Source organism: Mastigoproctus giganteus, chromosome 8 (assembly GCF_048544385.1).
Source record: "Mastigoproctus giganteus isolate SK-2022 chromosome 8, ASM4854438v1, whole genome shotgun sequence".
Lineage (NCBI taxonomy): Eukaryota > Metazoa > Arthropoda > Arachnida > Uropygi > Thelyphonidae > Mastigoproctus > Mastigoproctus giganteus.
The window spans coordinates 116,035,909-116,048,737 of record NC_143582.1 but is presented as its reverse complement, the minus strand read 5'-3'; the positions used below and the strand labels follow the sequence as shown (position 1 = coordinate 116,048,737).

Below are 12,829 nucleotides of genomic sequence, written 5' to 3'. Positions count from 1 at the left end.
ATTTGTGTATTTTATTTTTAGGGAGTGAATCAAGGTCTGCCGCGGCAGAAATTTGAAAAAATATAAAAGGCTCGCCATAGCAAATAATTAAAATAATATAAAATGTTTAATATGTATGAACACGGCGGGCTTTTAATATTTTTTAAGAATCTGCTGCAGTGGCCCTTAAGTCACTTCCTTTCATTTATCAAAAATCAGTGTTACAATCACTAGTAGAATATTGCAGTGTAGCCATATGCCATATTGAAATAAATAAGTGTTGAAAATCTTCGTGGTGAAATTTCCTATAAAAATAATTGCAACTAAAACTGTTTAACAATGGCACAGAGCCCGTTGACACAGAGAGGTGTGGAGTATGGCTCCACAATCGGGACAGTACAAGCAGGCTCTAGAAAACACTTGTCCAAAAGGTGGCAAACAAATAGCCAAAGCTGTGGTGATACAAACAGTAGTAGTAGTACTAGTAGTGAATCTGATGGTAAGACTACATGTTCAAGTTGAAAATCTTCGTGGTGAAATTTCCTATAAAAATAATTGCAACTAAAACTAACCGCGGCAATCCCCAGAAAACATTTTGCAACCCCCTTGGTGGTATCGACCCACAGGTTGGGAACCTAGGGTCTAGTGTGTATGGCCTTTTATGCACCCATACTGCCGTTATTATTCTTTCCTCAATTATAAAAGAACTCTGATCTGTTATGACACTTCCTGTAAATTACAAAAAAAAATTTATTAAAGAAATTAATACATTAAAATATATTTTATAAAAAAAACATATATAAAAAAAGGATTTAGTATTATAGGGGTATAGAGATATTGGGACAACCTGTACATTGAACATTGTGTTGTGTTTTTCTCTTTTTTATATGTGAGTTATATTTTAGCGATCTTTACATTGTTTTATTGTTTTCAGTCATTTATGATGGGTGGGGACCAAGAAGATGCTTTGGGTACGTGATGAGCACTTCCCTTTGATCAGGAATGTTTAACAATGGCACAGAGCCTGTTGACACAGAGAGGTGTGGAGTATGGCTCCACAATCAGGACAGTACAAGCAGGCTCTAGAAAACACTTGTCCAAAAAGTGGCGAACAAATAGCCAAAGCTGTGGCGATACAAGCAGTAGTAGTACTAGTAGTGAATCTGATGGTGAGACTACATGTTCAAGTTGGCATTCTGATTTTTCAGAGGAGCGTGAATTTTCAATTGTGAAAGAAAGTAATTTTGACAGTGGGCAGCTGAAATTAAAAATAGCAACTAGAAGAATCCAGAAGTCATCACATACGGATGGTGCTCAAAGCATTTCTTTTAAAAAGGATGGGGAATTCCGTGGAGTTCTAGGACAACCGTTGGAACAATCTGATCGTCCGGCTTTGAAAATAACAATAAAAAGTTCACAGCAGAATTCAGATGATGATTCCACCATGAGAGAATCAGCAAATGGACCATGTACTAGAAAGCAATGTGATAAGGTAAGTTTCTGTTATTTGCTTGATTAAATGTGCAGTATTTCAGCTAATTGAATGTTACATAATTGTTAACATATATTGCAATCACTGGTGTAAATATTTTATTGCAGAATATCTGGAAAATTGAAATATTGGAATATTACTAACTTTGTTTCTTAGACTTTGCAAAAACAGTATATATGGTAAGAGGAAAAATTTAATTGTGTATTACGGAGAATTCCAAATATTCCAAGGTTTTCTCTAAATAGTAACACTTGGCTTGAGTTCTCCTTACTTAAATTCTTAATTGGAACTTATCGTTTTAAATGTATAAAACTTAAAAGAAGGAGATTAAGGAATGAACAAGGAGTGCAGCCACCAGACCCTGGGATTATTCCTACATAGATTGTCCATGGGCTGATCTAAATTTTTTAGCATCATTTTATACAATAAGCATTACACAAAGGTGAATCTGCCATTTTTTTAAAATTCAGGGTGCTGTTCTCACACCTGTTTCAAGCTACTTGCATGAGATCATGACCAGCCTCTGTTAGTGAATCTGTGCTAGTTTGAATGTTTTGAATCTGTAGGAGCAGCCAAATATGAATGGAAGAGAAACTTAAAGGTTTCTCTTCCATGATTGGAAAATTGTAGGTGTCATGTCTTTGAGATGCCTTTCCTTCCCGTGATGATGACAGACTTTTAGCTGTGTAGGACAAAATGCAGGTAGGCATAGTTACGTATAGCCTTTATAAGTTTAATTGGTAGTTTTCTCTTATACTACTTGGCTATTCATATACAAGGTCCATTATGAAAGTAATGCCTCCTAATGTTTTTGTTTTCAAATGTGTGCCGTAGATCATTTTGCATGTCACTGAGTGAGCCAGATTGACGCACTGATCAAAGAGGACCGCCGCATCACAACATGCAAATTGTGTGATGCAGTAGGTATAGGGAAACCTGCTGTGATAACCATCATTAAAGAACTAGGCTACAACAATGTTTGCACCCAGTGGGTCCCGAAAATGCTGAGCACAAAGAAGCCTGGAAAGTCATCTGTATGGAACTTCTCCAGCACTACGAGAGTGAAAGAGAGGTTTTTTTTATGTATATAGTCACAGGCGATGAAACCTGAGTCCACCATTATGACCCTGAAACGAAGAGACAGTCAATGGAGTGGCACCATCAAAGTTAACTGCGCAAGAAGAAGTCCAAAAAAACAGCCTTCTGTTGGTAAAGTCATGGTGACAGTGTTTTTGGACAAATATATGGGGTCTTGCTTATGAACTTCTTGGAGCACAGCACAACAATCAACTCAGATCGATCACTCAGATGTGGAAACGTTGATAAAATTGAAAGTCCCCACCTGTAGAGTTCAACTGGATAAAAACCGTAATGAGGTTTTTCTTCTGCATGACAGCGCATGACTTCACAACAGTCTGTGCATGATGGAGGCCATCACAAAGCTGGGGTGCACTGTTTATCCTAACCCCTCTTATAGCTAGGATGTTGCACCTTCTGACACTGGTCTTGGCGCATTATAGCCTTAGTCGCTAATGCGCCAATAAAATCAAAACCAATCCAATCCAACCTTCTGACTATCACCACTTTGGCCCATTAGTTGGAGGAAGCCCCTGGAGCTGCATTACAAATAACACTATACATCTTTGGCTCACTGAAGGATGCATGCTATGGAATCCATTTTGCAGACGAACAGCTCATGCACAGCGCTCGCAAAGCTCTGAAGGATTGGAATACAGTGTCTGACTGAGAGATGGCAGAAGTGCATAGAAAATGGTGACTTCGTGGAAAAATTAATGATTGAGGATTAATTGATGTAAAAGGCATAGTTGCAAGAATTAAATTTTCTGAGGAAAAAAATAGGAGGGATTACTTTCACATCGCTCCTCATATGTGTTATTCATTGATTGGTGTGCACTGCCTAATAGAATCCACCCAGTGGCTTGAATTTTATAAATATGGTAGATTCACATTTTAGTGATGCCACTTTTATAAAATGATATAATCAATTTAGGTTGACATGAGGATAATTGCAATATCTCCATTGTGAGCGTATGCCTGACCTATGCTCATATCGGAGAAAGCTGCATGGGCAGAAGGCATTCCTCTGTCCCTGGAGGGACTAAAGGCCTCTCAGAGATGGAAATTGAATACAGAGATCCATACAGTTTTCAGGTGTATATCCACGCTGTGGAGGTCGTCATAGGTATCTTTAATGAATGTTTAATGGTAAGATTCTCCCAGCATTCTGGCTTCACTATGTTTCCAGAACTATTTTTTAAAAATTTATGGATTAGGAAACTTGAGATTGGAGACCAATATTTTCAAAGGGCATTCTTTTCATTATTAACTTGGGCGGTTTTATCTCCATGTTCTCTCATATTCATTATGGCAAAGGAAAGTTGTTCATGTTTACTGATATTTTGGAAAAACACACTCTCTTATATTTAAGGGAACCCAAGTGTAATGAACTTGCATTTGGGTTCCCTTACGTATAAACAGAACCTTTTTTTTTTTTTTTGAATCAGAATAAAAGATGCCCAATATCAAAATCTGTATTTTATTTTATTATTATTTTTTTTACATTTCAAGGATTGGCTGGGAAGAAATGTGTTCTGAATTCCATCTGAATCATTATATCATTACACTTTGGTATTCACATCATTCCTAAGTTTGGCATTCACATCAGTCCTAGTAATTCTGAGTATATCAGTGCATAAGATAAGAGAATTGAACTTTTATGAGTTGGGCTTAAAGAAAAACATTCATATCTGGATATTATAATTGATTTGAAAACTAGTTTTTCAGCTCCACATTAACTGTTTAAGGTTTAGGACATTAAAAAAAATCCACATGGGTTTTGAAGAAAAATTTAGTACGTATTTATGATCTGGGGATCATTCAGAAATTTGTTAAAGAATAACCATTACGATACTCAGTACGACAGCTATGGTACCAGCTGTCGTAATGAGTCTGAGATGGCATTCTCATTAAGGCAGTTTCCACTTTTGATATTGTCCTATCTCAGAAGAATGCATTTTTCTGAGATGGGCAGATATCAGAAATGTGGAAAATAATTTAATTTAATGGATTTGTATGTAAAATAAATATAACATCTTGCAATCGCCCAGAAAGAAATCATGCCATCACCAATGATAGGTGCTCAACTTCCTTGTTGTATTTCTGGAAATTTTTTTTTTTTTTTGTTTTTTAGAAATTCTGCATGGAGTATATACCAGTTCTCAACCTTTTTGTAATGGGCCACAGTACTTATTAAATATAATTTTTTTATTTTTTTTTAAAGAAAAATTTGAAAACTTAAAAACAACGTTATGATTTTACACCTGTTATTTTCAGTTGAACAAAAGTTATTAATTCTGCTGACAATAAAAGAACCCTATAAAAACATGAAATCACTAGTCACTTACATTTTCAAGTTTATGAAACTGTATTTTGGTATTCACAAAATACAGAAAATTTCACAAAATACACAAAAATAATAATAAGAACAGCCGACAAAATTTCAAAATATGTCTCATTATTATTTTTGTATCTCTTAATTGCATGTTTGATTTTTAAGATTACATTGATATTAAAATCATGTCTGATTAGAACAGCAAAGTGAAGAGGTCAAAGTAGTGGAATGCTTTGATTTAGGGGAGAATTGCTAAGGGTAGTTGTCCTATGACTGGATTATATTATGTGCATTACTTGTTCCCTCTTTGAAGGAGACCTTTAGCAGGAAACAACACAGCCAGGTGATGGCAGTTGTTGTGTGTTTGCAAAGAGAATGAAGAGTTTAAGTGCAAATTCAGCATTCTGATGGGGTAGATGAGGGCCTGAAGAATAGGGTTGTGATGCCCTTAAAGGAATAAAAGAGAGGAGACCACCCATCAAGCACTCAGCTGCAAAGCCCAGTGATAGAGTCCATGTTCCAGCATCAGACAACATGGTGATATCCTCCACATTAGATATCTTTGGTCCTACAGGAAGTAACAATAGCTGGTGACTGTCAGGGAAATAGGAAATATATGGTGCAAAAAGGACAAGTAGAATAGGATGAGGATATGTCTGCCAGGAGCTGAAATTGATGATAATGTAAAGCAGCTATCATCTTTTAAGGGTAAACAAGGCATATTGGTACGAATGATATTAAGAGTAGATCTGAGTATTTAATTAACGAAGTAATGTTGAGACATAGCTGTGAGTTGGGATTAATTCTGCAATTCTGCCCAGACACGATAAGAGGGGAGTATGTGACAAGTACCTTGTAATCAGTTTGGCTCTGGAGAGACTCCAAGGCTCATGGGATATAATTTTTCTCATTGTGGTCTGTGCGTGTTAACAGGAGAGACTGACTTTTTTAGAGGGATGGAATATGCTTAAATAGAAAGTGTGCAAGGATATTTGCCAAGGCTGTTGAAGCAGTGTTATATGAGTTGGAAAACTACTAGCTTTACACAGGATAATAATTAACAGCAGATATAGGCAGATTTCTTCTAAGTGATTCTGTTGTTGTAATTGATCTTGCAATGCTTCTTTAGGAAACAACCCATCTAAGTACACGGTCGAAGGGAGTGGTCCTTTAAGCACATCAGATCACAACTTGGTGATTGTCTCTTCTTCATTGGAGCCTTTATCTCATGGCTGTTCCCAAAATTGTGTTGTTTGGCATTACAAGAATCAAAATGGGATGACCTGCGAGATTTCTTTTCCTTGGTCGGATTACTGTTTCAAAACTTCTGATGTCAACATTTGCTCAGATCATGGCAGTGAAATTATTCTTTTAGAAATGGAATCCTTTATTCCACACTCCACTTTAAAATCTCGTCCTTTATCTAAACCTTAGTTTTTCAATAAATGTGCTAAATCTGTTCAAGAGAAGAATGTTGCATATCGTAATTGGCTTGTTTCCAACTCTTCAGTTTCATTTTCTGCCTACACCAAAGCTGGCAACAATTGTAAAGCAGTTATTAATCAATCTGAACTAGATTTTGAACAAGCTAAGAGTAGAAAAATTGCTTCTTGCTTTAATGGTAGCCGAGCATTCTGGTCTCTTGTCAAAGCTGTTAGCATCAACTTTTGCCCATCTCTGTTTCCACCTCTGTCAAAACCAGATGGTTCTACGTCACTTCAGCCAAGGATAAAGCTGACCTGATAGTATCCCATTTTTCTTCCAACTCATCTTTATTAATGATCTTGGTAAAACACCTCCCACCATAGCTAGCATGCTCCATTCAATGCCTCCTGTGGTTCCCGTCAAAAGACTGTCAGAAGAATTTTGATGAATATTGATGCTAAGAAAGCTCCAGGTCCTGATGGTATTTCTCTACGTGTTCTCAAAACCTGTGCTTCTGAACTTATCTCTGTTCTTTGCCACAATTTTTTCACTTTCTTATTCCAAAGGTGTTTTTCCTTCTACTTGGAAATTTGCTCATATCCAGCCAGCGTGTGACAAATCCCTCCCATCCAATTATCATCCCATTGCAATTATTTCTACTCCTTCTAAAGTAATGGAAAAATCAATTAACTGCCAACTCTTAAACTATCTAGAAACCTTACGTCGGATCAACGATCGCCAGTATGGATTCCGTCAGTGTTGATCCACCGGTGATATTCTGGCTTATGTTAGATTTACGAACAAGTTAATTTGAAAAGTTCGATGAAACAAGCAGTTGCTCCTGACATCTCAAAGGCTTTCAATTGAGTTTGGCATAAAGTCTTCTAAACAAGCTTCCATCTTATGGTTTGCCAGCTATTTTTTGTAATTGCTTATCCAGTTTTCTCCCTGACTGCTCGCTTAGGGTGATGGTAAATTCTAACTTCTCTACTAATGCTGATTTCCCCCAAGGTTCAGTTCTTTCCCTCAATCTTTTCCTCTTGTATATTAATGACCTTCTTCGATTGACTGGAAATCCTATCCATAGTTTTGCTGATGATAGCACATTGCATTGCACTTTCCAGTTTGAGAAACCTTGCCCTACTCAATCAGCTTCAACTTCTCGAATATCCGTTATGAGTTCCTTAAATGCCGATCTGCAGTAATTCTCCAGTGGGGACCAAGACAACCTAGTTGATTTCAATCATTCTAAAACTCAGTTCTGTCTTATATCTTGTAAAAAGGATTCTTCTGTTCCTATGCTTATCTTTAGTGACACTCCAGTTTTTAGGCAAGATGATATATCTCTTTTGGGGATTACCCTGACTTGTAATCTCTCTTGGCACAAGCACATTACAAATATTGCTTCCTCTGCATCTGAAAAACTTGGTTTTATCTTTTGCTCTTGGCTACCAGAGGTGAATTAAACTCTGGAAGTGAGCTAGATGATTTTGTAATAACTGAGAGCAAAGTGGATGAGAAATTGTTGAAGATAAACATAAGAAAGGCACCTAGGGTGGATGGGATCTATCTAGTTATATTAAAGGAGGCAGCAAAGGCAGTAGGTAAACTCTTAGCCATAATTATGAGAGTTTCCTTGGATTCAGGTTATGTACCCATGGACTGGAGATGGGCAAATGTGACCCCAATTCACAAAGGGGGGATCAAAGTGGTGACACAAGTAATTACAGCACTGTAAGTTTAACTTCTGTTCCAGGAAAATTAGTGGAGGCACTGCAGGATCATCTAGACAAGACTTCAGTTGTAGCTTGGACACAGTATGAGTTGCTTAAGGGGGAAGTCTTGCCTGACCAATTTGATTGGATAGCATGATGTGGTCACAAAGGAACGAGATGCAAAGAATAATTTTGATATCATATATTTGGATCTTAGAAAGGCTTTTGATACTGTTGCACATGAAAGACTGCTGCACAAATTGGAGCAGTCTGGCATTAGAGGTAAATTGCTGCTATGGATAAAGGGATGGTTGAGTGGGAGAAGACAGAGAGTGGTAATTAATGGACATTGCTCTTCGTGGACTAATGTTATTAGTGGAGTCCCTCAGGGTTCAATGTTGGGTCCATTTTTGTTTTCTGTATTCAAGTGTCTTTACTAATGCTACTTTTCTTTGAAACAGCTGTTCACTCTATACAAATCGCAAATCTGCCCTACCATGGAATATTGTTCCCACATCTGGGGTGGTGCCCCCAAAACTCCTCACTCAGGCTTCTAGATTCAATTCAGAAGAGGGCAGTTAAGTTAATTAATCACTCATTTCTAACAGAGTCTCTGCACTCTCTGTCTTATGGATGTACTGTGTCTGCTGCAAGCCTTTTCTACAGATACTTCCATGGGCAGTGTTGGCTTCTATAATTCCCATTCTCTCTTTCAAAACAATCCGAACATATGCTGCCACCAGCAGCATCCATTTACTGTCCAACTTGAAACTCTCAGAACAAACTTTTCATCTTCCTCGTTTATCCATTCAACTGCTGTTTTCTGGAACAACTGTCGTTCATACTTATTTCCTGAAAATTAGTCTACAGAAGTTAAAGTCTGTAGAAGTTGTAGAAATTATCTTCTTTTGTCTTCTCATCCTCCAACCTATGCATGGTACTAAGTACTATAGGTTCTAACGCCTCTCGTGTTTGAGATTTGCATAAAAAAAAAAAAAAACGATATGGTTGTCGCAGTAACGTTCCAAGCATCATTCAATAAATTTATTGCATCCAATATCGATATAGACTAGTTAAGTTTTTGTTCTCTTTGACTTGATTAAATGTTAGAACTACAAATCTTTTATAAAATCCTTTCGAACTCATGATTACAGTCTCATGTCCATTGTTTATAAAATTTGTCACATTGGGAGGCAGAAACACTTGTTTAATGTTGGACAAATTTTGAATCTCAGGATGTGCAGGACAGTTATCAACTAACAATAAAATATTTTTCATTTTTGAAGAACCTCTTATTCCAATCATATACGTTTTGCCAAGAAATAACCTAAGTCATCCAAGCTTTCTTGTTCGCAGTGTAATCCACAGGAAGTTTCCTTACCTTTTTGAAAATCGAAGTCTTAACAATTTTCTGATAACAAACAGTTTTTTTTTCATCAATCCCTGTCATATTTGTGCATAGGTGCATTGTCAAGCGAGTCTTTAATTTTTTTCCACCAACACATTTTTCCCCTTTAAATTTAAATGTATTGTCATATGTCAAATTATAAAACAGTCCTGTTTAATTGGTATTGTAGATGTCTTTGTCATTAAAATCTTTCCTGCTTTTTTCCCAAACACGATCAATCAGTTCATTTGCCTTTATTGAATATGCAGGTCGAGATCCTCCACTAATTTTTGCATAAACGATGTTATGTCGGTTTTTAAATCAATCCAGCCAACCATTGTTACATACAAAATCATCACATCCAAATTGTTTAGCAAATTTTTCTGCTTGAGCTTTCAAGATTGGACTGTCTATTGAAAATCCAGCACTTCTTTGTGCAGTGAACCATTGAAGCAGTGCTTCATGGACATTTGTAACTCGAACTTTTTTAATTATTTTTTTCCCCTGATTATGTTCTTTTCCAGTGCCAATATGTAAACAAGTTTATTCTTCCACAATGTTGATACTGTTGAAGAGGACAAAGAAAACTTTTTAACCACTTCAACATTTTTTGCACACCATGTTCTAACTCACGAATAATTTTGACTTTTTATCAAATCGAGATACTTTCTTTTGTTAGTAGACATGTTTCCAAAGGAAGGGTTCATTTCTAGCTGATTTTCTAGCTTTAAAATAACTGCAAAGTGATCTGCAACAAACAATTATTGTTCACAAAAAGTCCCAAAATAAATTTGTGGTTTAGTTAATTATAAGACAATCTGTAAACAAAATGTGACCGTAGAAATTACAAGTGGAATGGCAATGCACTACAAAGGACAAGGTTAGGTCATAAACTGGTCTCTAATGCGATGCGGGTAGTCATAAAAAGTCTCCCCTTTCATTTTTGTCTCTTCCAAGAATTGGGTTTTTTTGACTATCTGAGCAATTAAGATTGTTTACCAAAATTTATGGTATGTCCATGTAGTATGCTTGTTATTACAGTGAGCGATTGTATGCAAATACATGTAAATTAAATTCATTATGGCTTTTTGCTCAATACAGCCATGATGTTGTTATTTCTGTGCTTTTTGTGCAGTCATTAACCAAGTTCAACTTGGTTAATTCTGAACTTGTATATTATTAATTTCACGTGGTGGTATAAGAGTGGTTATTAATTATAGTAATTAATTTTCATGGAAGACAACCACGTACCATCCTTCGCTGAGAGAAAGAGAGAGAGTCAAAAGGGAATCACCAAGAAAGAGAAGAATGATGATATCCAGCTCAGGACCCTGGGTGTGGATATCATCATTCTTCTCTTTCTTGGTGATTCCCTTTTGACTCTCTCTCTCTCTCTCTCTCTCTCTCTCTCTCTCTCTCTCGCATAGTCGCTCACTGTAATAACGAGCTTACTACATGGATATACCGTATAAATTTTGGTAATGACAGTAAGGCACATTTTTTCATGAAACCGAATAAAGAAGAATATTCAATTCTTCATCGATTGGGTAAAAATTTTTGAGGAATGATTCTTTTGTTCTTCCTTACTGTTATGACAAGCCCATGGATATTAATTGTTAAGCAAGATCTAAATCCTTGAAGTAATTGTCGCATGTAATATTTTTGGTTGGTGTGATAATAAGGTACTACCATTGATTCCACAATTTACTAACTAATCCTTTTGCACTCTCATTTTCTTCTTTTCTGAAGTAGGGAATCCCCTCTAGTGGATAAAAGATTTTGGAATTGCATAACCACCAAATTTTCATCCTATATTTATCAGGTTTGAATGGAATATGTTGTCAAAATGGACACCAAACTTTTATCTCTATATTTACCTCACATATATTCATAAAAACACACAAATGCCTGTGAATCTGGAACAGAACTTGCTATCATCCTCACTTCATGACAAATAATATACGAATGACCAGAGATATAAATGAATTTTATTTATTAAATACTGCATGAATGTGTTTATCAACATCTGCATCATGTTTGGAACAGGACCAGGGTATGTCTGCCAGCGACAAAGATTGATGATGTTGTACAGGGGATATCATCTTTTAAGGGCACAAAAGGTGATTAGTTGTACATGTTGGCACTAATGATATTAAGAGTAGGAGACCGGCAGAATTACTTAACAAGCACAGGTCACTGTTGAAAAAAAGCCGTGAATTAGGGTTGAATTTGAAAGTGTCTCCAATTCTGCCCAGACACGATAGGAGGTAGTATATGATGATCAATTCGGCCTTGTCGATCAATTCGGCCCTGGAAAGATTGTGCAAGACTCAAGCGGTAGAATTCTTTTCAGCCTGGTCTGTACTTGTTAACAGGAGAGACTGCTTCTACAGGGATGGGATACACTTAAATAGAAAGGGTGCAAGAATATTTGCTGATGCTATCGAGGCAGTGTTAGGTGGGTCGGAAAACTGCTAGCTTGGGGGGATACAAGTACTAATAGATTAACAGTAGCCACTGGCAGAGGTGAAAGTAATTCTTGCACTGCTTCTATTGGAATGAGCAGAAGCCTGGAAAACAAGATGCAGGATATTTTAGAGACTGCTGGGAGTCATTGCGGTACAAGTAAACACATGGGTTGTATTAGGGTAGCTAAGAATAGGAACACGTACATGTATACTTGTGTGTACACCAATGCTAGGAGTTTTGTGAATAAATTTGACGAATTTGAGGTATTGCTCAAAGCATCAAAGGCGGATATTGTTGGGATATCAGAGATGTGGTGTCACACAGATATAAGGAATGCAGAACTGGAATTTGGGGAGTACAACGTCTACAGAAAGGATAGACAGGATAGGAAGGGAGGAGGGATTATGCTATTACTTAAGAAACACATAAAATCCAAGGAAGTGAAGCCAGTCAACATCGCTGCACAGTGCAGTGTCGAGTCAGTTTGGTGTGACATAAGCATTGGGAGATCAAAATTGAGAGTAGGAGTGTGCTATAGGCCTAATGACTCTGATGAGTATAATAAGAAACTACAGGGAAATAGAGTGGGCCAGTAAATCAGAGAGTCTTATAATGGGGGATTTTAATTTCCCAGATATTGACTAGAATTTGTGATGTTGGTCACTCACACACTAGCAAGGCGTTTGTGGATTTATTGGATGATTGTTTTCTACCTCAGCATGTTCGGGAGGTAACTAGAGGGAGTAAAACTCTATTTTGATTATCAGTAGTGATTCTTTATGCATTAAGAATCTGCAGATAAAGGAACCACTAGGTGGCAGTGATCACAGTGTGCTGAAGTTGGATTTACTCAAAGAGGTAACTACCATCAAGGGTAAAGGGAAGGGTTATTGCTTTCGTAAAGACGACTACGATGGTCTGAGACAGTATTTAAATTCTGTACAGTGGGA

General features: G+C 36.9%; 1 protein-coding gene across 7 annotated transcripts in view; it reads left to right on the top strand.

The window, feature by feature from the left end:
* ash1 (histone-lysine N-methyltransferase ash1) overlaps positions 1 to 12,829 on the top strand; it is a 1,128,611-nt gene that overhangs the window by 109,354 nt on the left and 1,006,428 nt on the right. For all 7 annotated transcript variants that reach the window (XM_090378882.1, XM_090378880.1, XM_090378881.1 and 4 more), the window contains exon 3: positions 914 to 1,471. In XM_090378882.1, the coding sequence (XP_090235008.1) occupies positions 992 to 1,471 (480 nt within the window). In that variant the 5' untranslated portion in view covers positions 914 to 991. The remainder of the gene's footprint in view (positions 1 to 913; positions 1,472 to 12,829) is intronic.